Raw genomic sequence first — 25131 nt, 5'->3', positions numbered from 1 at the left:
TATCTTTTGAAACATGTCCAGCATTTTAGGGGCATTTTCTACAAGAGGAGTAGATGGAAGCCAGGGTATGGCCTCTTTACACACACACACACAAAACACACACACACACACACACATACACACACAATGTGATTTAAATTGAGCTGATCGAAAAAAAAAAATTAAAACAGGGTAAGGAAAATGTCAAAGAATGCTTGGTACCAAGAACATTTTCTAGAAGCAGGTGCTGCATATTAAGAAAAAAGCATGGTCTATTCAAACATGGCAAAGCGTTGGAAACAATTTCTAATTGTTTTTTAATTCTAACTATTGAATACATCTCCCCTGCGCCATTACTCTCAGAGGGATAAATGCCAACTCTGTGACTGATACATACACACATACACACGCACATTGTGTACTTGCACCCATCATCCAGTCACTGACACATCGTTGGCCAGCACTTCTTGGGCTTAGTGTGAGATGGCAATACAGCTAGTGTTTTAAAATCAGCCTCCCCTCAAAGTTGCCCGTATTCTTGAGGGAATAGACGTTGTCGACCCCACACAATGGCCGCAGTTTTTAAAAGAGCGTAGGCACGTTCAGACAGGGTAAAAAAACGGGCCCCCGCTACTCCTCTGGGCCCTGCCCAGCTCCCGAGCCTCTCGGCCGTGTTAAGTTTACCCCCTAGTTGTTTACACTCCCAGATGGCCTCTTTCCGCGCTCCAAGAGCGGAGGCCGCACTGCGGAGCAAAAAGCATGTGTGACGTGTCAGTAGCTGCAGTAGCTGTGCTCCGAGGCTCGTGGAGACGGGAGAACTGGAGGAAGAGGCCCGACGCCATCACACCATCCTGACAAACCTCCCCTCGCATTCAGCACCGAGAGGCTACAAGGTTCGTCCTGAGTAGAGTATGCCCTCCCCACAACACTCACTCACTTACACACACACACACACACACACACACACACACACACAGACACACACACACTCACACACGTGTATAACTACGACCGCACCACGCAGCATGCCTGTAACCACCCCCACTAGATTTGACTATAAAGGGAAGCCTTGACTTAAGGGCAATCTGAGAATATGCCTTTAGATTTCCATTTGTTTAACGAAACTGTCATCCATGATCCGCAATGAGTTTTGTCTATTCTTTTTTTATTATTTGGTTTGTTTCCTTTTGTTTGAAACACAACACAAAATCGTAGACCTCACAAAATAACTGGACTGCCGGCCCATGTGCATGTTTCACTGCAGGGGAAGCTTGGTTGCCATGCAGTAGCCATTCCATCAGCTTCACCGAGAGCAGAATTACCATGGCAACGGTGTTTTCTTTTTCTAATCTATGGAAGTGCCTCAGAGTTTCCATTATGCAATTTGTTACGACATGAATTCAGGTTGTTTTTCTCACATATAAGCTATAAGGTGATAGAATTTTATGTCTGGATGAAAAAAAAATGATTAAGAAACAATAACAGCTCATGACAAAAAGAATGACAAGCGTCTTTATATATACACACAATATATCCATATATATTTATATATGCATTTTCTTTTTCTTTGCGAGATAAGCTCAGTGGCAGTCTAGTTATTTTTTGAAGTATTGGCATTGCCGTGTCACATCTTCATATTCACATATTTCTCCACAAAGTACCAGGCCCTTCTTACCATCATTCACCAGTAAATTGAGAACAGAAAAAGTCCATAGTCAATTCAATGGAAATGTTACTTTCAACAGAAAAAAGACATGCTCAGAAGTATTGAGGGAATAAGAAGAGGTGAAAAAGATAAAGCTTTTTAATTTTTGTTTTCAGTTGTGTTTGGATGGGAATTATTGTTGAAAAATGATAATAATGTATGTTGATTGAGCCATGTGCAATGCCTTGAGTAGAACAAGCGTGTTTGCCTGTTAGATTGTTAGAGGGTGTGACCTGTCAGGAGGGGTTCAAAAAAAGACCTTCTATTCTAGTTTCCAGTCCTCCAGCTCCGGGACTCTAAATGAAAGGGCTGAGAGAAAAAAAAAGAAAAAAATCAGTCTTTGTAAGTTTTGGGAAACTTTTTTTTTTAATCTTTCTTTTCTTGGCTTTTTAATGTTTATTTGTAATGATTTGTTCTCAATACTTGGGAGGGCTGAAGGAACAGTTTTTTTCAACACAACAAAAATATCTATATCATATAAATGAAAACTGGTGCTTTTATGAAATAAAGTACATTCAATTTCTATCATACATAAATAATAATAAACAAAAAATAAGTGTTACCATAAAGCAAAATTCTAGATAAAAAAACATGCATTATTCTATTTCTCTTTTTTTTGTATTTACTAAGGGGGGGGGAAGGGGTTCATTGTTGTCGAGGTTGTGACAAAAGGCATTTTTCTTCCAACCTTTACTCGTATAAGGTCGAAGAAATCATCAGGGAGACTAGAGGAGCATGCAGTGCAGACAGATGCGGAACATTTCACTTTGATGGACTAGCAATCAGCCACATATTGGACAGCTCATAAATTGACTGATCATTACCAGAAAGGTAATCTGTCTATGCATTTTTTCCAGTCAGATGGACTTGAGTGCAGGCCTATGGTGGTGCAATATCACAGGAGCAGTGTGTAAGCACACCGCTTAGTATACAGTACAGTTTAGGAGTCCTCAGCACCCTACCTTCCAAGAACAGACCCCTGTTTTCAAGGGCAGGGCTGTGTGTCACACATGTACATATTGCTGAATACTTCTCTCCGACATGAATGACAATATCTTCCCTCCTCTGGGAGATGCTTCAAATGCAGAATCCCCTCTTTTAAAGAAGTGGGCTTTCTAAGAGCTCCCAGCCCTGAGAATGGCGTGTTTTTTTTTCAAGAGGACTTGGAGGGATGGGAGGTGTAAACGTGAAACTCGTTATTTGGTAGCATTAGTTGAGTAGTAGACTCCCATCTCACGCCAAGGGACAGCAGCGAGGGGAACCAGCGAGATTATTTTGAAGCGATGGAGATTTTTATTTTAGAGGTGAGCCCCATCCCCCAACTCCCCCACTTCCCCCACTCCCGGTTTCCCCACTGTGTAAATTACTCTGGTTATTTGTTTCGTGGTGTAGTGTTTAGATTCAGAGCATCTTAAAGGTTGTCCCTAAAAAGTGCCTTTTGTTCACAGACTCCATCTTGTAATCCTGAGTGCCCATCTCAACAAAAAAAAAAATTAAAAAAGAAAAAAAAAGAAATCCCCTCCTTCATCCTTCTCTTGTACTCTCATTCTTCAAGCTTTTCAAAGCAGTATATATAGTACTAAAGGAAAATTGGTGTGACTTAGTTCCTCTTTTTATCGTTGGATAATTAAGAAAATTGCAAAAAAAAAAAAATATCTGTCTTGCTTTTTTCCTTCCTCTGTGTTTTGTCTTTCTGCCTCTCCTTTGGACACTGGAGTAGTCTGTAGCCGCGTAACCCTCTCCTTGCTCCCACCACTTCCCCTACCCTTCCTCTCCTGCCCTCTCCCCCTTGACCCTTTTGTCTGGACGGAGGGGGTTTAAAAAAAATACATAAATAAAATGCAAAAACTTTTGTCTGAGCAGAATGCAGTTAGCTCACATGTTATTCTTGTCTGTGCGCTTCACATTGTATACCATACCGATCTCTTCAGCTTCTCCATTCAACAGTTAATGTAAGTGAACCAGTCACACCGCTGGGCTGTGGGGAGCTGTCCATGCCGGGGGGCGGGCCGCGGAACGCTGGAGGGCGGCTAGCACTCTGCTCACTTCTTTTCTTTCTTCTTTTTTTTTCCATTGTTCCATAGCTGTCGTCGTCGTCGTTGTTGGTGTTGTTGTTTTTGTCGTTTTTTTTTCCCTTTTGGAGTGAGATGGTTATTGACATATCATGGGGAGGAGGAGATGCAGGCCTAAGAGATCTTGTGGGTGGAGAAGTAGGAGGCAGAGAGGGCACCTGGGGGCTGATTAGGGAAGTTTGTGATGTGTTTTTTTTTTTTTTAACTATTTATTTTTATTTTTGCTTTGTTTTGGTTTTTTAGTTCGTTTTTTACTGAATTGAGGTTTTTTCGCCTTGATCTCGTTTGTTGTCAGTGCTACTTTTTTTAGGCAGTGGAGGCTGTACTGAAAAACGTTTTTCTCTTTTTTTTTCTTTTTGTTTGTTTGTTTTGTTTTTCTTTTGGATGATGCACCTTTCTAGCGGTTGATCGAGACCAGCTGTTTTAAACAACTGAAAAAAAAGACCTGAAATGACTAAGCACCTTATAACGGAAGGGGTACGGGCAGGGTAGTGTGAGGCTCAGATTTATACTCCTGATCTTAATCCGTTAATCCCAGCATCTGACTTATTATTTCAATAATAAAAAAGACATACAGCGTAATGACTAATGAATCGAGCCAAACTGCCAAACCAAAGTGATGTGGTCAAAGATGCTGCATGCCACTGAAAAACCCAGACTGTGGTTCCAACAAAGTCACATTATCAATTACACCAGCAACAACAAAACCGTTTTCAGGTCAATGAGATATGGCTCAGGCTCCAACGACGTCATATGTCTCACCATATTATGCAAGATGACAGCAGTCTTTTATTTCTCTTATTAACAAACCAACCCAATAGCAGTATTAGCCATGACTGGAGACCACCACAGCTGACAAGCCATAGTGACATGCAGGCAACCCGGGAGCTTGTTTAGCTCTCCGTCCCCCTGCTTCCCCGAGCCAAAACCTCCCTGACACCTGCCCCTCCGTGCTTTGAGTTTGTTTTTTTTTTGTTTTTCTTTCCATATATCTTGTTTTATCTTTTTTTTCTTAGGAGTTTTTATACGTTTGCGAAGTGTGTAGGGCATTTGGGCCGTGTGTAGAGTAGTGTGGAGGCCCCCAGGCCCCTGCTCCCACCCATCTCAGCCCCCCCTGCCAGCAGCAAGCCCGCTCTCCGGCCACAGCCCCCCACAGCTCTTGGTGAAATGCATGTGTTAATTACAATTTCTTTTCCATAATAAGGAAAAAACAGTTTGAAAAGAGCAACTGATTGAATAAAAGGATGTTCTTGACTGTAATCATTGACTGTTTGTCTGGTTCTTTCTTTGGGTGTATCATTTTCTGTATGTGCTATAAAAATAGAATGATAAATACCATATAAAAAAGAGTAGTGAGGGTGAGCATATTAGCTTAATATTGTCTTTTGTTTGTTAAACTAATTGAATACATTTTATGTTTTAATTGCTATTATGTTCATAGTATATATAGAGAGTGCCTTAGAGAACACATGAAATAGTGGCCAAAAACAGACTTTATTTCAGATGCAAGTCAGCAGCAGTGAAGTGAAACTTGCTTTGCCAAAAGCCCATGAGGCATCCTGACAGTCGTCACAAGGGTCATGTGCCGGTGCCAAGGAAGCACGCACCGCACAGATAGATAGATAGATAGATAGATAGATACTTTATTGATCCCCAGGGGAAATTCAAGAGTTCAGGGTCAGTAGCAGAGTGGTCATCGGGAGAGTCAAGAGTTTTCCCGCTGGGTTGCTAGTGTTTCGAGGCTGGTGACGGCCGGTCTAATCAGGTATTCATTCAGTGATGGCCTATGCAGAGTGTCATGAAGGTATATTAATTTACTGTGCTAAAGTAGACAAATACACTGTTTCAAGAGCACTGAAGGAAGGAATGTAATTTGATTGGCTGTTGAGCTCAAATATCAACATTTTTTTTTTTAGTTTTTCTGACTGAACCTTCATTTTGTTATTCCAACAGGGGGCATGTTGGTCCAAGTTGGCAGATTACTTATCTATTAGTTATAATTTTATAATTATTAATGACTCCCGCTCTGCTAACAGGTGGTGCAAGACTGACAACAGGAACAAATTGGCAGTTAGAACACTCCTACCTGTAATACACAATTTTGTCTTATGCCAAAGCTACAAGCATGACTATCTAGTAGAACTCCAAAATTCCATATACTGTAATAATGAATCTGCTTCTTTTTGTACAAGCCTTGTATATACATGTAGTGCTTAACTGTGATCAAATACATTTGACCTAATTATTTGCATTACAATAAGAAAGAACAAAGAATGTCAATAAAATACTATAATCATGTTTAAATGGCTGTAATGAAGGCCATTTTGGCAAAATAGTTCAATTTCCCAATTAAATTGTGATCTACATTGTGAATCGATTTGTGATTTCCAGAGTTAAGCAGAATGGAGAAGAGAGGCCAAAGGTAACAATTAAGTACCATGATCTATTTAGTACTTGTACCAGTACCACTTGTACCAGTACCAGTAACTTGCTGCAAATACAGAATAGCTTTGTACCCTCCTGCTTGCCACAGAGTGGGTCTAATGTCAAGGTAGTAAAGGTGGAAGGACTCAGATCTTCCAGAAGTGTTCTTTATTGATTATTTATGAAATGAAGTCAAATCAAGCAAGCACATATTCATCCTAAATATGAGGATAAAAACTGTAACAGTCAGCGGCAACAAGTTCAAGTGTGATTCATGAGTCAATGACTGTCAGTATTCTGAAATCTGCTCAGAAATTAGTAGTATTAGTAGTATAGTAGAACTATTTTAAGTATGCTACTTCAATCTTACACATTCAACATCAGATATTAAAACAAAGAAGAAGAATGGGTAACAATATGGGAATATCTGGAAATGTAGGCCCACTAGCTCACAGAAATGGAGGGAGTTTAGCTGGAATAAAAGAGCTAACAATGAGATCACAAAGGAGAACGTTTAGGAGACGTTAACCGTATGCTGAAGGAATGTTTGACTCCATCTGTCAAGCATGGTGAAGGGATTGTGATGGTCTGGCGATGTTTTGGTGGTAGTGAAATGGGAAATTTACCTTTTATACAGGATAAAATGGATCTTGAATAAAGAAGGCTATCACTCCAGTTTGCAATGCCTTGCCAAACCTTGTGGACATTTTTAAACCAATTTTCTGGGGAAAGCACAGCTCCAAATGATGCAAGACCCAGGTAGGGAAGAAGCAGTCAGCTGGCCGTCTATTTTAGAGTGGAATGGAAATTACATGAATGCACTTACTGCCAATTTAAGATAAACAACAACAAAGTTCCTCAATATTATTGTTGCCATAGATTTTCTTACAATGTTCTTTTGTCCTACTTTGAATGTTTGCCACTCTCCTCCTGCTCTCCCTCCACTCTCAGGTTTTGAGGGTTCTCTGCCTTAGCGGTCATCATTTGTCAGATCGAATGTTCCTAATGTTAAAATCAGCCTACAGAAAATGTTGGTTGGATTAGAAAATGTTTAAATGTGTTTTTGGTATTTTCAGAGCGCTCTCCACTTTGTCCAACTATAGTGTTTGTCCAGCAGTGGTGTCACTGTTTTCATCAACTTTATCAAGAACTCCTCTCTCCATATCGCCTCTTTCTTTTCCTCTTTGTCCATCTCTTCCCATTCATAACTAGTGAAGATCATTAGATCATTCAACACATTCTGACCATCATCTGGATTATCCATGGGTAGTAGAGTCCATTCCTCTTGTCCTTCAGCCATCTCTGGCCCATTGCCTTTCAGTTGCACCTTCTAGCCTATAATTCACTAATGAGAAGCTTTTGGAATGCCAAAACGGGTGCTTATAAAAAGCCCATTACTGCTGAGCACAATCTACAATATCTGAACTATCCACTTTTTTGACCGTCCCGTTTGACCTGACCTGGATGAGGACTGAAGGTAGCTACAGGTTGAATTTACACAGGCATATTATGGATATCTCTCATATTGGTGTGTGTGTAGTAGGCTTATACTGTAATGGTTAGTTCCTGTGATCGAGGTGTGTGTACAGTATGTGTGTAATAATGGTTGGTTCCTGTGATCGAGGTGTGTGTGTGTGTGTGTAATAATGGTTGGTTCCTGTGATCGAGGTGTGTGTGTAATAATGGTTGGTTCCTATGATCGAGGTGTGTGTGTGTAATAATAGTTAGTTAGTGTGATCGAGGTGTGTGTGTGTGTGTTTGCAATAATGCTGTGGATTTAGAGGTGACTACTTTTCCACAGCTCTGTAATAGACAGCCCATGAAATGTCAGCGAATGGAAATTTGCTTTTAACATCATCTCATTAATCAAGATATGCATTTCCAGATCCAGTTCCTTTTCACTCTGCTTTCAGCAAATGTTTAGTTTTTACAGATCTTATATGGGCATATTCATATTATTATCATATTTATAATATGTTTAAAATAATCTAATATTAGCATTGAAAGTTGCCACCATATACTGATGTACTTTAACTATCTCATTATCCTGTGAAGAACACACTTACAACTGACATACTTGTTTACACAATACTGTACATCAGTTGCCAGCCTGATACAGTCCCGCAATTAATCCACCCGATTGTTATAATGCTCAGTTTATGATAAACTGCACTAAATTAAACACCAATGTGTTTCTGTTATAACTTAGCATCACTGATTTGATTCGGTCAAAGAATAGTAGAAGAATAATAGAAACACCTGCCAGCAATATAATCTAACAGTACCGAAGTACTTTAACAGTTTCCAAAATGATCCCATTTGAATCATCAGTTCTTTAATTTAATTTAAACAAATTTTATAAGCTTCATGAAAGTAAGGACTGGTCTATTAGACTGCATTCGTTTCAGCTGAGTGGATTTCGCTGTTAAAGCACGCCAACATATCTATTATGCAAATTAGGGGCAGCCGTGGCCCACTGGTTAGCACTCTGGACTTGTAACCGGAAGGTTGCCGGTTCGAGCCCCGACCAGTGGGCCGCGGCTGAAGTGCCCTTGAGCAAGGCACCTAACTCCTCACTGCTCCCCGAGCGCCACCAATGTAGCAGGCAGCTCACTGTGCCGGGATTAGTGTGTGCTTCACCTCAATGTGTGTTCACTGTGTGCTGTTTGTGTTTCACTAATTCACCGATTGGGTTAAAATGCAGAGACCAAATTTCCCTCACGGGATCAAAAAAGTATATATAGTTATATACTTATAAATAAATAATAATTAAAAAACAACAACAACAACGTGATCAGTTAAGCAAGACACTTTCTATAATGAATACATTTATTGGTCTTTTACAAAAAAATAAGTCTAGAATTACAGGAATAGAAGAAATAAAAGGATGGTCATAGTTGAGAGCCTGGTTACTCACTCAGTCCAATTAAAACAACTTTGTGGATGTTAAAGCTTTTAACCAAATCAAACACTTCATCTTGCTAAGTAGACAGAAGGCTCCATGTTTCACCTTATTAACACAGATTTTAGAACATGGTAGCTATCAGGTAACAATTACTGAAAGGTAGATATGCTACGATGTGACACAAAGCTAAATAAAAAAATAGAATTGGTTTAATCCTCTGATACACCCCCCCCTCCCCTCCATTCTGGCCATACTGTGCTCACATTGAAAATCATGATCTGACCTCACTAATTGCTTTCTTGAGTGGCTAAGGCACTTTTCAAAAAGAGAAATTAGTATGACATTTTCCAAAAATGTCATATTTCTCTCAGTAACACATAAATGCCTCAACAGGTATGGGCTTTACGTCCTCGTAATACTATTTACAATATGCATATGTATATAGCATATGCAAAGGTCAAGGGTAAGAACCCATGATATGATATCCTATGACAACATTGATCTGTAATTTGCGATCAAGTTGTGTTGGTACAAAATTAAACTGCAATGAAAAACAAAACATTGCTTCATCCCGCTCATCTGAGAGGGTTCTTGTACTGTAAAGATAGAACATGGCCAATTCTGAAAAGGAAGCATTTACAGGTGCATGCTTTTAGATCAAGAAAAACAAACGTCAAATTACAAGGAATGGACCATGATTATAAAGACATTCGCAATTACTGACCATTGCATCATTCTTAAGTGACTGTTCTAATGAGCCTACCCCCAATCCTGGTGATATAGGAGGGAAGAAATCAGTCTAAACTCACAGGACAATCTGAACCAATGTAAAGGCTGCAATTACTGTACTTGTGAAGCTTGCAACTCTGCCCCAATGGTTAATCTTGTCACATCTACTGTATGCTTTTTATGTTCCTGTCATCCTCCTTGTGTGACAGGCAGTGAAGCTCACTTAACAGGAGTGCTGTGCTTTTCATGCACTCACTAGGCATGCTCACCAACCAATAAGTTGTCCAACTTAAAGCAACATTTGGAATATAGTACTGAAGCTTGACTTTCAAAAATTATATCATATAAATAAAATCTCAATATCTATTCGAAAAATCGCAATTAGATATTTTCCCCAAATCGTTAAACCTTAGACTACACCTGTATCTTTGCAATCCAATACTTTGAAGCAGAATGATTTTAAAGGTTTTAATTAGCTAGTAATGACTACCATTTTGTGGAAGGGCTGTCAGTACTGACCCGCAAATTCTACATATTTCTAACACAGCTGAGCTGTTCTGTGTTTTGCCCTACTTCTACATTTAAATTGTAACAAAAGAGTAACTGATCCTTTTGCAAAATATATCATCTTTAAGATAGTTCCCTCAGTGAGCTGGTTTCTCATGTGCCTAATAAACTGGTCATAGGCTGAGCATTCAGGTCCAACATAGCATTCTGTGAAACCATAGACTTTGGGGGGCATGTGCAATCTAGCCTTTGAGATAAATAAATCCAGGCAAGGTTAAATGAGCCAAACAAGTCTTGCAGGCAGATTGAGGGGGGAAAGAAGAACACACAAACACACACACACACACACAAAGAAAATGGAAATAATAATAATAATAATAATAATAATAATGATAGAAAAAACGAAAGACCCCTCTTAACTATTCATCTGATTGCCTACACACATACTATTTTTAGAAATGCACTTTGAAAATATATTTCAGTATAGATCCAAGCATACTATTCCAATGCTATGCATACAAGACAGATTTAGAGAGAGAAAGAGAGAAAGAGAAACATATAATTGTTTTCTTTTTCTTGGCCCTGCAGCTTGCTGTAGTGTGCTATGACTGTGTGTGACAGATGATAAGGGATCTGGTAAGGCAGAGTGGTGGTCCGTGCAGAGACCACTAGGAAGGGGAGGATCTGTTGGGTTTCTAGAGGCAGCGCCTGCGTCTGGGGTCAGGAGTGGTGGCGGCAGGGGAGAGGCCATGCTGCATGCCTGCCGAGGGGCCTCTCTTCTGGGCCTTGGCCTCAGGTCTAGGGCTGCTGCTGGGCCTGGGGCTGGGGCTGTTGCGGTTGCTGATGGTTGTTGGCCTGGGGGGCCGTGGTGTCGTTGGCATTGGCTGCATCGCTGGCCCGGCTGTCCAGGTCGTCGTCGGACATGTCCAGGGAAGTTCCCTCCACCTGCAGCTGCCTGCGGCCGGAGCGGCCCGACGACGAGAAGCTGATGGGACCCCCGCGCCTGCAGAACCACACGCAACGCAGCGGGTATAGTTGGATTTTGCCGTGTACACATAAGATTACATGTGCCTGTGCATCATACCATATACATCAGACTGACAAATATAAGGTTATATTTGCAGGTTTACCATGTGCAGGGTATTACGTGCAGAGTGTGTGTGTGTGTGTGTGTACCTGAGGCGGCTCTTGAGTGTGTTGACCTCGCGGCTCAGGCCCTCGCTAGCCTCGGTGGCGTCCTCCAGCTCCCTCTGCAGCTTCCTGCGGTTAGCGTTGGCGCGAGTGGCCTCCTCCTCCGCCTCCTCCAGCTGACGCTTCAGCTGCTTCATGCGCGAGTTGGCCTTTTCCATCTGGCCGGGGACACACAAGACTGACCGTTAAAGAGCACACCCACCAGCACAAACAGGAAACATACAACTATACAACACACACACACACACACACACATATGTAAGTGCACACACACACAACTACACAACACACAAGTATGCACACACAGACAACTACACAACACACACACATGCAGACACACACATGCACACGCACACAGACTTCATAATATGACACCACACTCACTGTGCAAACAAATATGCCTCAGACACACTGACAAACATGTTGTACGTATCAAGCACCCAACCATTATGATACAACCTCTCTACTGTACATGTGCAAATGCTTTTATTTTCTATACGGCTTTTACCCAAATACAGTATATCATGTGCTCAAAGCACATCTCAGTCTGTCAGTCAGGATACAGCCCTCCTCACCTGCTCTTTGTACTGGTCGGCATGGCGACGCTCGTCCTCCACCTGCATGCACACCTCCTTCAGCTTCTTCTCCGTCCTTCTCACAATCTTATTGGCTGCGGATCTCTCCCTAAGAGCAACGAGTGGACCATTTTACACCTGACGGGCTACCACAAGGACAGCACTGACACCCAAAATAGGTGGATTCAGTAACGAGAACAGAAATCGGCACAAACGTGCAACGCTCAGATAAAACACTCCTTGCTTCAGCTACACCAGTACTGAGTTTGGGGCATTTTTAAAATGAAGGAAAGCAAAGGAAGGTCAGCAATCTAGAAATCTTATTTTCTTTTATCTTCTTTAGCAGAGGTCATGCAAATAAAGATGAAAGGAAATGAGACTCGTGAAGTGCTTTTGTCACAACACACCCCCAAAAAGAGAAAGGAACGGGACGAGCTTGGTGTAAAAAAAAAGCTACCCCTACTTTAAAACAAAATGAACGAAGAGGAAAATAATAACAAAGGACAAGATGAGGACAAAGAGCCCTTATTGTGTCAGGGCCGAGCACTCACTTAGCCTCCTGCTCCAGCTGCTCCTCGAGCTGCAGGATCTTGGCCTCCAGGGCGGCGATAGAGGCCTTGAAGCGGCTCTTGATGGAGCCCTCCAGCTCCTGCAGCTTGGCCTTCAGCTCCTTGTTCTGGCGCTCCAGCTGCTGCCGGGCGTTCTCGCTCTTCTGGGCCACGCTGCGCTCCCCCGCCAGCTCCGTGGTCAATGTGTCCACCTGCACCCGCCATCCACACATACACACACACACACACACACCAGAGTGGTTTTAATGAGCTGTGCCCACACATACTCTACACTATCCCAGTAGACCCCGCAGATACCAGGGGGTTGGTGTTTCAGAATGCAGCCATGGAGTACAGCTGGTAGAAAATGCTGTGTTTGTGTGTTTGTGTGTGTGTGTGTGTGTGTGTGTGTGTATATATAACAATAACAATATAACAACAATATATAATTTTGCCAGGAAAGTTGAGGAATCAGTTGGATGAGGCCTTCTGCTAATAAGGTTTTTTATCAATCCCCATCAAGGCTGCAAACAAAGTGCAGAGCATAAAAACTTAAGTAGAGTCTTTGATGTTCTCCTCTAGACTCCGCTCAGATGATCAGAGGGTGGGCAGAGGTACTGTAGGGATGCGGAGACCGTACATACCTGCATGGTGGTCTTGCGGAAGCGGTCATTGAGCAGCTCCATGTTGCTCTGCTCTTCCTCGAGCTCCTCTTCCAGCTGAGCAATGCGAGCCTCCAGCCTCCTCTTCTCATCCATGAGGGCAGACCTGACACACACACACACACACACACACACACACACACACAAACACACACACAAAAACCATTTTAATACATTGATTTTATGCAACCATCATCCAATATTCTTACCATTATATGTAAATCACATTAATGCCAACATGTGAGTAACCGTCTAAGCTGAATTTCACACATACTTCCCAGAGGTGCTGTTTGCGATCTCGTCTGACAGCTCGTCCCGCTCCTGCTCTGCATGTCGACGGCCCCTCTCGGATGAGGCCAGGTCCTAGGAGACGTCAGAGTCGAGACAATCCATCAGCGATCCGAATCCGAGGCAGAATGAGGTACGCATGACAAGTCTGTGTGCAGAGCAGTCCCTCACTCACCTCGTGCAGCTGAAGAATCTCGGCCTCCAGGCTCTTGAGCTTCTTCTCGTTCTCCTTGGACTGGGTGAAGATCTCGTCTCGGGAGGCGCGGGCGTCCTCCAGCTCCCTCTGGTAGTCCTTCATCTGGGCCTGGAGGAGAGAAGGCACAGCCAAACCATCAGTAATGCGTTGCTTCAATTCTTTTAATTGTGCGGCCTCAGATTTAGATTCTATCTACAGTATCTAAATTACCACACAAACTAACTTTGTTTCAAAGGACAACAAACATTTATTCCTAATATTTCTCCACCATGTTCGGCAAACGAATACAGCGTAGCCCCTTTTGTGCTGATGTATAAACAGCTTTCTGATTCAGACATGTGTTGGAGAAAATGAAATTCCTCCCCAAGATCACATAGACCAAATAACATATTTTACCCAAGATGTCTGGCACTCTATTATTAGACAGATTTAGTTGCACAAGGAGCTTGGGGCTTTTATTATGGATTGTTTTGGATGGAGATTTTACTGAGGGAAATGAAGATCTGCTCAAACATTTACAAATGAAATAAATTAAACAAATAAAGGAGATCTCATAACAGATAATCCTAAAGATTGATGGAATCTACAAAATACAATAATATAAGGTCAAATGGGAGACAGAAGTAAGTGAGGAGATCCCAGGGGAGATATGATGTATACACACAATGACAATGAACAAGAGGACAATATTTTCCATTCACAGAAGACTTTTGCTTTATACTGTCCCCTAGTGGTGAAGTCCTGTACCAAATACATGTGACTGACTGAGCTGTGTAATGTGCTGTGAATCTAGATAAGGTTTCTGATATAGGATACGATAAGATTAATGTCTGTCACTGTGTTCTCACTGAGATTCAAATGTACAGAAAAATTGAAAAAGAAAGACAGACAGAGTACTTAACTGATCCCCAAAGAAAAACTGCAATGGTCAGATGTGTGATGTGAATGTTGGCTTGAATCTAAAGACTGTAGAGGTTAGTGGACTGAAGTGAGGTGGATCAAAGGTTGGCTCAGGCTCACCTGGAGCTTGCGTAGCTGCTTGATGGCCTCGTCGCGGGCCTTGTTAGCCCCTTCGATGTGAGACTCCAGGTCTTTGAGGTCCATCTCCAGCTTCTTCTTAGCGGCCACTGCCAGTGCCCTCTGCTTGCGCTCATCCTCCAGCTCCACCTCCATCTCCCGCACCTGAGCCAGACGGAGAACAAGGGAACGTGTTGAAGGGTAGAGAAACAATCTGATAGAACAGATCACCGGAACCATTAGTGATTCTTTATTTGTCAAACATTCATTCAATTACCGGTACAATTCTTTAATTGCAATGCTGTAACTACAGTAGAACTACAACTAGTACTGTCTAATAATTATGAACAGTTAATACCATCACAGACTTTCAGGACATCTTGTGTTTTGTAAGGATGGGTAAACGGAGACTGGCAGAGATTGATCTGGGAGATGAATGCATGTAATGCTGTCTGTTTAGCAAAGCGAGACCTGTTTGACCAGTAGCCTCTTCTTCTCATCGTTCTGCTCATCGCGGCCCGCGAGGTCTCTCTCGTACTGAGCCTTCATGGCCTGCATGTTGACCTCCAGCCTGAGCTTGGCGTCCTCGGTGGCCTGCAGCTCGTCCTCCAGCTCCTCCAGCTGAGTGCGCATCTCCTCCAGCTGCTGCTCCATGGTGCGCTTGGACTTCTCCAGCTCATGGACCTGACAGGGCAGAGGGGACACCGGAGGGGTGAGGAGAGGGACAGAGCAGTATTTCTAACTCCATGATCCCACTGACAACATAAAAAAAAAGAAAATAATTCAAAAGGAAAGAAAAAGGAGGATTCATGAGGTGGAACTCACATTCTTGCCCACGTCGTCTTTGGAGCTCATCAGGTCCTCCATCTCGGCGCGCAGCTGCTTGTTGAGCCGCTCAAACTCCTCCTTGGCCTCCAGCGCCTCGTCCAGCGCCCGGGCCAGAGACAGTGACTTTGTCTCCTTCTCACGGGCTTCTGCCTCCGCCCGGTCCCGCTCATCAGCGTAGCGCGCCGAGATGGACTTCTCCTCAGCCAGCATCTACACACAGAACCTGGTAAGTGCCATGCTAAAGTGCTCTTATGGCATGTTATACTGAACAACAGTGCAGGGCGGATTCAATTACAGGGAAATGTAGATTTATATTGTATAGTACTGTATGTACATTTACCAGCGCTGTGGAGTAATCCTACTGTAGTTATGAATTTACTTTAGTACACCACAATAGCTAATAAACCATTAACTGAGTTTTGAACTGAACTGAAAAGCTCTGATTTCTCAAAATAAGGATACTATGCGGTTCCAACCTAAACCCAAACAGAAACACTTCCTGGAGAGCATGACCCACCTGGTCGAACTTCTTCTGCTTCTTCTCCAGGTTGGAGACGATCTGCCTCTGGTGGTCCAGGTCCACAGTGAGGTCGTCCAGCTCCTGCTGCAGCCGGGTCTTGGTCTTCTCCATCTTGTCGAAGGCCAGGGCCTTCTCCTCCAGCCGCTGGCTGGTGCACTCCATGTCCTTCTGCAGCTTCTTCTTCACCTCCTCCAGGCCCTCCAGCGCCCCCACGTCATCCTCCAGCTTCTTCTTGGACTCCACTAGCTACCCGCGGGTTAAGGGACCACAACACAGGTCAGCACAGTAGCCACGTCACCCAGGTTTATATGATCTTTGCGCAATATTATAATGTGTAATATTTCATTGTTTCCGTAAATCCCCAGAATAATTGCATGTTGATGTGTGTGTATGTGTTTTCATGTAAATCCCCAGAATAATTGCATGTTGATGTGTGTGTATGTGTTTTCATGTATGCATTTTGAACAGGACCTGACACTGTGATACTGTGACACTGTGACTGTGACTGTGTGTGTGTGTGTGTGTGTGTTGTGCTGACCTGGGCCTGTAGGGCGGCCAGCTGTTTCTCCAGGTTCTTGCGCGCCTCCTCCTCCTCCTCCTGCTGCTCCACCAGGCCACTCTTCTCCTCCTCCAGCTGCCGCACACGGCTGCTCAGGTTCAGCTTCTGACGCGTCTCCTCCTGCAGAAGCTCCTACACACACACACACACACATCAACATGTGTGCACACAGTACATACACATACTGTATACAAGCAAGGCCATAAGCTGTACAGGCTTTGCACACAGGTACATAAATATATTTTCCAAATATAAAAACAAGGAACTAGACTGTAAAGCCTAGGAGCAATGTAGCAACAAGCGACTGCAGGGGAAATAACCATTGGCGAGGCACACACACACACACACACACACACACACACACACACACACACACACACACACACACACACACACAGCCCTTACCTGTGTGTCCTGCAGCTGGCTCTCCAGACTGGACACATCCTTCGCCATCTTGATTCCCTTCCTCTCAGCATCCTCCAGCAGAGTAGACACGCTGTCCAGCTCCGTCTACACACAGACACAAGCAGACATATCTCACACCATCTGTCAGTCCCCTTCCTCTGGCGTGGTCATCACTCAAACTACATGCATGCACATAATTCCTCAGATAAGGTGAATCATATTGAGCAGCATGACTGTGATGCCCAGACTCAGGCTCAACCTGAGTGCTCAATGAACATTTAAAGATAGATAGATAGATAGATAGATAGATACAGTAGATAGATAGATAGATAGATAGATATACTTTATTGATCCCTAGGGGAAATTCAAGGTCACAGTAGCATACAGACAACACACACACACATTCAATAACGGCAGAAAAAGTAATTAAACGTATATAATATAAAAAACACAACTAAGCAATAAGGACTGTAGAAGATAAAGAATATACAAAATATAAATTATACTAAATAAAACTTAATCAAAATCAATTCTAAAAAACAGTATCCACATAGTGGGTGAATAATCAATCAGGTGCGCTTGCAATGACTGAAGCAGGGACTGGTTCTCAGTGCATAAGGTAAGGTAAGGTGCTCTGTGTGAATGAGTGTCATGGTGATGGTGCAAATGAGTAAGTCAAACAGTGCAAGAATAAAGTCTATATATCTATATATAAATAACTGTATTAAGAAAGGTATGTGGCATGGAGGGAGGGGTTGTGCATATGTGCTAATACAGCACACAAACAGTGAGGCAGAAGACAAATGTAAAGTGACTAGTGGACAGACAGCTCAAGACATTGGAGGTGGTGAAGAGGCAGACAATGCAGAGAAGTCTATTTCTCCTCTTCCCTTAAGTGATGCATTAAACAGTTCAATGGCCCTGGGGATGAATGACTTCCTCAGTCTGTCTGTTGTGCTAGGCAGTGAGCGAAGTCTCCAGCTGATCAGGCTCTTCTGCTATAGTGCTGTGGAGTGGATGACACTCATTGTCCAAGATGTTGATCAGTTTGTTCAGGGTCCTTTTGTCAGATATTGAAGTGATGCACTCCAGTTCAGCTCCCACTACAGAGCCAGCTTTCCTTACCAGCCTGTCAATTCGCCTTTGTGCTTCCTCCCCAACATACCACTGCATAGAAGAGGACGCTGTCAACAACAGACTGGTAAAACATCCTGAGGAGCTTGCTGCACACATTGAAGGAGCGCAGCCTCCTCAGGAAGTACAGCCTGCTCTGCCCTTATATTGCATGCATATTGTCGTCCAGGTGGAGACCCAGGTACTTGTAGGTGCTTACCACCTCGACATTGACCCCATCAATGGAGACTGGTAGCAGAGTGGGCTTAGATCTGTGGAAATCCACCACCATCTCCTTGGTCTTTGAAGTGTTGAGTTTGTGATGATTGCACAAAGTCCATCGCACAAAGTGCTTTAACACTGAAGCCTACTGTATGAATTAACGCACAATTTTATTTTATGACATTTCAACGTTGAATCTATGAAGGCAAGAATGTGCATGTATGTGTGTCAGAGAAAATTACAGTAGGTGAGTGTTTGTGTGTACATGTGTGTTTGTGTATGTTAGTATGCAGGTGCATAAGGTGTAGTACCTGCAGTTTGTGTGTGCGGTCAGCCAGCTCGCCCTTGACCCTCTCGCCCTCTGTGGCACGGGCCATGAACTCCTGCAGCTGTCCCTCCAGCTTCTTACGCTTGTGCTCCGACTCAGTCTTGGCCTGTTGCACTCCCTTCAGCTCGATGGCCAGCTCCTTGTTAACGCTCTCCTGGCTCTGCTTGTTCTTCTCCAGGTTCGCCTTGAACTACGAAATTGAAACAGGTCACACACACACACACACATACAGACACATAAACACACACACAAGTAAAAAAAAAAACACAGCAGACTGTTACCATGTGAGGTGGCAGTCAAATAGCAAGGCATGCAAACGTAAAACTCTCTCAAACATGTATACTGCAGAAGCATAAAGGAGCGAATGCCCTATTTGTCAAATATTATGCAGACCCAGAAAAAAATTAACAACCACAAAAACCTGTGACCTCCTTTCCTCTATGAAACAAAGATTTTCAAAATAGTATCAATACACCATTTTTAAAACGTCCTCATTCTATCTACCTCAATGACGTGTTGTGGGATTTGGCTACATGAAAACCCAATAAGAAGGTCACCCATCACCACTGTGGTGAAGAACAAACACATTGACTGTGCAGATCCACAATGAGGCCCACAGTGACGGCCCCTGGGAGTGTGGGTGTGCCCAGGACACCCACCCTCTTGGCCTGCTCCAGCTGCTCGGAGAGCTCCTCCAGGGCCGTGGAGTGCCGCTGACGCATCTCCTGGATCTGGGCCTCGTGGTTCTTGGTCTCCTCGTCGATGGCCTTCTTCAGCTCTGTCACCTCCTGCTCGCGCTTAGTCCTGCCACGGGAAGCAAGCGGGTCAGTCCGATTTCGTGCTTCGCACATACTGTCAATTCATACCGTTAGCACACACAGGTGCGGCACATGACATGTGTGAAGAGTGTTAATGTAGCTATTTAAATAAGTGGGGAATTACAAAAACTACAGGAATGTGTGTGTCTGTACTGTATGCATTTTCTGTCTTGTGTGTTCACAAGCACATAGGAGTACAGAAAGCATCCCTTCAACAGGTATACCTCCAATATGTCTATAGGGGTGCGTTCACAACATACAGAGCATCAAGAGAATCTAATTATATTACTATATTGGTGAGAGTGTGTGCACATGATGTGCACTGTATGAGTGTAGGGCTTAAAGAAAGGAACATTTCTGTGGGTGAAGTTATCAGAAATCTTCCTAACAGTTACAGTATGTATAATATCAAGCCCTGTGTGTGTGTGTGTGTGTGTGTGTGTGTGTGTGTGTGTGTGTGTGTGTGTGTGTGTGTGTGTATGTGTGTAAGCGTGTGTGTGTGTGTGTGTGTGTATGTGTGTAAGCGTGTGTGTTTGCTACCTGAGCTCCTGCTGGGCGGCGGTGGTGTCCAGCGTATCCTCCAGCTCAGTCTTGAGGGCCTCCAGCTCTTCGCTCAGGTCCCTCTTGAGCTTCTCGGCCTTGTTGCGGGAGGCGCGCTCCGACTCCAGGTCCTCCTGCAGCTCTGCCAGCTGAGCCTGCAGCTCCCGCACCTGCTTCAGAGCGTTGTTCCTCTGGGTCACCTCCTCATCCCCCCTTTGAATTTACCCCCACACACACAGAAACATACACACAGACAGACACATACAGACACACACACACACACAAACATATATTATATATATATATATATATATATATATATATATATATATATATATATATATATATATATATATATATAAATAAAACAAAACAAAACAATTTGTTTGATTATTGCCACTGTAAAAGTCATTTTTAGAAAAACTCATTCTGAATCATCAATTTTATTCCAGAACGTCACGGCCTTTTATGAGAAACATGAAACGAACACTACCGAACCACTAGGTGGCAGTGCGTAAGAGCTGCGGATTCTATCCTGTGCCCACTCCTCAGTCTGCAGTCTGGGGGGGGGGGTTATATATAAGAGTTAGCCATCACGAGGCCAGCCTGAGTTTGTTGGCCCGTGGTCAGCAAGTTAGGGGATCTCCAGCCCCGCCAGGCTCTGACCTGATCTCTGGAGCAGGAGCCAGGGCATGGTGGAATGGTAAGGGAAGGGAATGGTAAACCAGGGCTGGGTGGTAATGGACTGATTACGAGATCACTGGAGCAAGTCTGCCAAAGGGAGAAGGGGGGCTTGCTCCATCAGCCATTAATTAGCAGAGCCGGGCTTTTTATTTGAAAAGGCAGGTGTGTTACACCAGATGATTAAAAGAGAGAGGAGTGGAGGTTTCATGACAAGGTGCTTGAGGTATGTGTTACCTCAACCTGTGTTGTCTCACAGAGGAATTGGCCTTTATGGCCAGATGACTTTATGGTTATGTTGAAACTATGTGATTGTTTCATATGTATCTTAAGGCAAAAAATGTAAGAGATGCATCACCGGGTCAAACTAAGACTTTATGTGCAGAGAGCGTCCCTGTGAATCAGGCACAAGACTCAACATGCATCAGAGGTTATTGTTGTCTGCTGATTCTAAATATAAATAGATCTAAATACGTCTACATTTGACAGTACAATGGGCTCTGTTCTACAATGGTAAAACTGGGTTAATGAAACAGTCATGGGAGACAGTTAGCGTGTTTGAAACTCTTTGTCCAGCTGTCTCATCCTTTCTAGTCTTCGCCATTGACTGCCTGGACGTCCCCTGTAAGGCCTCACCTGGCCTGCATGGCCTGGAGCTCCTCCTCCTTCTTGGCCAGCTGGAGCTTCAGCTCCTCGATCTGGGCCTGCAGCTCGGCGATTTGGTCCTGAAAGTCCGTGGTCTCGCCGTCCAGCTTCCGCTTGGCCTTCTCTAGCTCCTGCCTGGTCTTCTCCTCCTTCTTTAGGCGCTCTGCAAGTGCAAGGGGAAAATAAACAAGAAGGTTCAAACGAGGAGAGTCGGGAGGAGGTTTTTATGCGGTTTGGAAAAAGAAGGATCGGGGGGTCTCACCCTCCAGGTCCACCATCATCATCTCTTGCTTGTTTTTGGTCTTGCCCAGGTTCTTGGCCTTCTCTTCTTCTTCAGCCAGTGTGGAGGTCATCTCGTTGATACGGTCTTCCAGAAGTTTCTTTTCCTGGTTGGTAGAAACACAAGTAGCTTGTATAAACCGTAGTCTGTACAAGTATTCAAGAGTTCAAGAGCATGTAAGAGGCCTTAATTGTTTTTTTTTTTTTTTTTTAAATCACCTTCAGGAACTTGGAGTTCTGGTCCTCAAGCAACAAAATGTCTTCCTCAAACTTCTTGATCTTGGCTTCAGCCGTCACCTTCTCCAGCTGGAGCTTCTGCCGAGCCGCCTCCTCCTCATCCAGCTGCTCTTCTAAGTCCTGACAGAGTAATTAAACACACGCACACACAAAATACATGAGTATACTGACATGAACATGCTTCATGTAACCGCATGCTGCCTGAGTAACCTGACTCCTACTACATGTGTATGGTGTAGGTGTAGTAGTGTGTGCACCTGGATGTGAGACTGCATCTTCTTCTTCTCGTTCTGAAGAGATTGGTTCCTCTCCTCCTCCTCCTCCACGCGGGACTCCAGGTCGTGCAGGATCTCCTCCAGCTCTTGCTTCTTGGCCACTAGCCGCGCTCGCATCTCATCAGCCTCGGCAAACAGCTCCGTCTCAGCCTGCAGCTGCTCGGCCAGGATGTTCTTCTCCTCCACCAGCTGCAGGAGCAGTGCACAAAGAGTCAATCAAAGGGGCCCTCAAAACAGCCTGCTATTAAACCATGACCACAGGTAAATTACCTGAGTTCACAGAGCATCGTGACCACAGCTGTAAACACATTGCTGATAGACCCTGAACCATTTACGGTATAGAGTTTAGGTACAATGAGAAAGCATGATGACTATTTATGGGGCCGGTTCTCTGGACATGGACATGGACTATGCCTAGTCCTAGACTAGATAACATTGATAACTTCAATGTCCACTAAACACCTTTTAGTTTAGGCCTTGGCTTAATCCATACCCGGCAAACTGGCCCATTTTATGTTATTGGTAAGAGAGACTGCAACTGATGGCCCCACTAATTCAGCACTGTAGACTGGCAGTGCCGACTCACCTGCTGGTGCTTCCTCTCCATCTCCACCAGCTCCCCTTCCACTTTACTCTGCTTCTCCTTGACCTTAGCCAGCTCCTCGTCCTTGGCCTGCATCTCCTCCTCCTGCCGGGTCACCTGCAGAAGAGGCTTCACCTGCAACACAACCAGCAACGGCAGAGCTCTTAGGCCACATCTCCGCCAAGTCAAGGGAAGTCACGTGAAGTTAGTTTAGTTTAGTTTCAGATGAACACAACTCAATTTAGCCTCATAAATCTGAGGAGATAATGACACATAGCGAAAAATAAAGCAGCAACTGTCTGCAAAAGCAACACCAAGGAAGTAAATGAGATGACGGATCTATACAACAATCTGACAAACAGAGAGAAAGCTAACTCAGCAGACAGAGAGCAGGAAGGACAGATTTCCTAGCACTGCAGAGTACTGTAGGATATTGATGAGGTGAGTTTTAGATGGAGAGAGGGTGCTGTATTTTTAGCCTGCCACTTCCACCCACACACACCTTGGTGAAGAGGCGCCACCACTGCCAGTGGCGCAGCTTCAGGTAGGCAGCACAGTTCCTCTGGAGGATTTTCAGGCAACTGAGCTGCTGCTGCTTCTTGGCAAAGGCCCTGCGGAAGACAAGAAGAGGAGGAGGATGGTGTTACAAACTGAAAATACTAAATAACGGTGTGTTAGATAGCATAACAGTACTTTGTCTCTTCAGCACAGACATAAGCAATCTTTGCTGATGACAGGAAAAAACTTCAAAGATCTTCCAAATGATGGAAATGATTTTGATTAACTTAGTACTTCTCAAACTAATCTTGTGAGGGGTTGTAGGTACTCTAGGAGATCCTGTTCAGGACCATATTTTCCAGACCTGACAATTACACACCAAAGGAATGTTGTGTGAAAAAGCTCTTAACAGGTGTGTGAGGGTGTCTGAGTTGAACTTACTTTCGAGCCAGGTATCCTCTACAGACGGACTGGAAGTAGATGATGATGTCGGTGATCTTGAGGTCACGCTCCTCCTCTAGGTGAGCCAGGACTCCGGCCCGGAAAAAGATCTTACTCTGGCCGATGCGGAAGAGGTTCTGGTCTAGCTCCAGGGCTTGTATCTTAGAGAGGAAAACGGTATATCATTAACACACACATCCTGTTGGATTAAAATGATTGACTGACTGATTCATTCATTCATACACTTCACTGAATTCATTGAATATTTATACTCAAGAGTACTCAAGAATTACACACTGACTGATTTTCCTTCTGTGACAAAATTGAAGCAGTACATTTTTACTTGTGTTTTCATTTAATACGACTGTCTATTGTAGGGGCGCATTAGCCTTGAAATAAAAATAGCAGAACAATTTCTGTACCATTCTCTCACAGGCCTGCTTGCCATCCATAAAGCCCTTGGGAATGGCATTGGGAGTGAGGATCTCGTACCTGTGAGAGAGAGGAGACTACAGGTGAGGTCAACAAGATTACTTTAAGATCTGTGTCTAATATATTTTTTCTGTGTATATGTGAGAATAATCAAAAATATAGCCGTAAGCGACGATGACGGGCCCGAGCACCTACGGTCCGCGACATTTCGGAATCCGCCAATGCACTCACATGTGGTGCGTTTGTCAAATGCACATATCTGATGTGTGTGCTATTTGTTTTTGCAAGTTTTATGCGTCGAAATCACTTACTCACTTCCTGTTGGGTGTGACGATTTACACTGATGATATTCACTAGGTGGCGCTACACCACAAAGATGTGGGGTACAATGATGTGCTTCCAAGTAATCAATTTATGAGATACATTTTGTGGTATGCAGTGCAACAACAAGTTATCCTAAAAACTCCTTTCAACCTACCCACTTGGGGTGGGGGGGGCATGACCCTTATATTCGTCTTAGGGAGGACCATATCCCTACCAACTCTTGCTCTCGTGTGTGGGTGAAACTATTTGCTGACCACAATACTCAATGACATAGGGGGGCGCTGGGCCACACTTGCAGAGACTGTGAGGGATGACATGGTTGCCAAATTTCATGATCTGTCGCCCGTGGGAACCACTGATTTTAGCCTACTTGGCAGGTGGCGGGGGGCATGACTTGAGTTTTTGCCCGTGGGAACCACCTCAAAAAAGGTAAAGCACAGCAGGATATTTCCAACTATAATAATAATAATAATAATAATCCTTACAGAAACAATAAGGCCTTGTGCCCTTCGGTGCTCGGCCCTAATAGAAACAGCAGCACACATGTGGATTTGTAGTCTATCAGGGTATTACTAACATTTACACAAGACAATCAAATGAAACAA

General features: G+C 43.7%; 2 protein-coding genes across 14 annotated transcripts in view; one reads left to right on the top strand and one right to left on the bottom strand.

Annotated features, from left to right (window-relative positions):
- Nucleotides 1–5016, top strand: part of nfixb (nuclear factor I/Xb) — a 126701-nt gene extending 121685 nt beyond the window's left edge. For all 13 annotated transcript variants that reach the window (XM_048244922.1, XM_048244913.1, XM_048244911.1 and 10 more), the window contains one exon: nt 1–5016. This exon is cut by the window's left edge and continues 1144 nt beyond it. The gene's annotated coding sequence lies outside the window, so the exon portion shown is untranslated.
- A 3958-nt stretch (nt 5017–8974) lies between these two features.
- LOC125296291 (myosin-10-like) overlaps nt 8975–25131 on the bottom strand; it is a 66273-nt gene continuing 50116 nt past the window's right edge. The window contains 24 exon segments of the mRNA XM_048246116.1: nt 8975–11324; nt 11498–11670; nt 12088–12196; nt 12639–12847; nt 13280–13403; nt 13572–13660; nt 13761–13889; nt 14802–14963; nt 15270–15482; nt 15624–15836; nt 16144–16392; nt 16685–16837; nt 17111–17215; nt 18757–18963; nt 19433–19577; nt 20132–20344; nt 21449–21620; nt 21720–21843; nt 21956–22093; nt 22231–22437; nt 22835–22966; nt 23334–23442; nt 23771–23931; nt 24193–24262. Of these exon segments, the coding sequence (XP_048102073.1) occupies nt 11120–11324; nt 11498–11670; nt 12088–12196; nt 12639–12847; nt 13280–13403; nt 13572–13660; nt 13761–13889; nt 14802–14963; nt 15270–15482; nt 15624–15836; nt 16144–16392; nt 16685–16837; nt 17111–17215; nt 18757–18963; nt 19433–19577; nt 20132–20344; nt 21449–21620; nt 21720–21843; nt 21956–22093; nt 22231–22437; nt 22835–22966; nt 23334–23442; nt 23771–23931; nt 24193–24262 (3811 nt within the window). The 3' untranslated portion in view covers nt 8975–11119.

This window comes from Alosa alosa, chromosome 6, assembly GCF_017589495.1.
Source record: "Alosa alosa isolate M-15738 ecotype Scorff River chromosome 6, AALO_Geno_1.1, whole genome shotgun sequence".
Classification (NCBI taxonomy): domain Eukaryota; kingdom Metazoa; phylum Chordata; class Actinopteri; order Clupeiformes; family Clupeidae; genus Alosa; species Alosa alosa.
The sequence above is the reverse complement of the archived record's forward strand: the minus strand, read 5'-3'. Positions and strand labels throughout refer to the sequence as shown.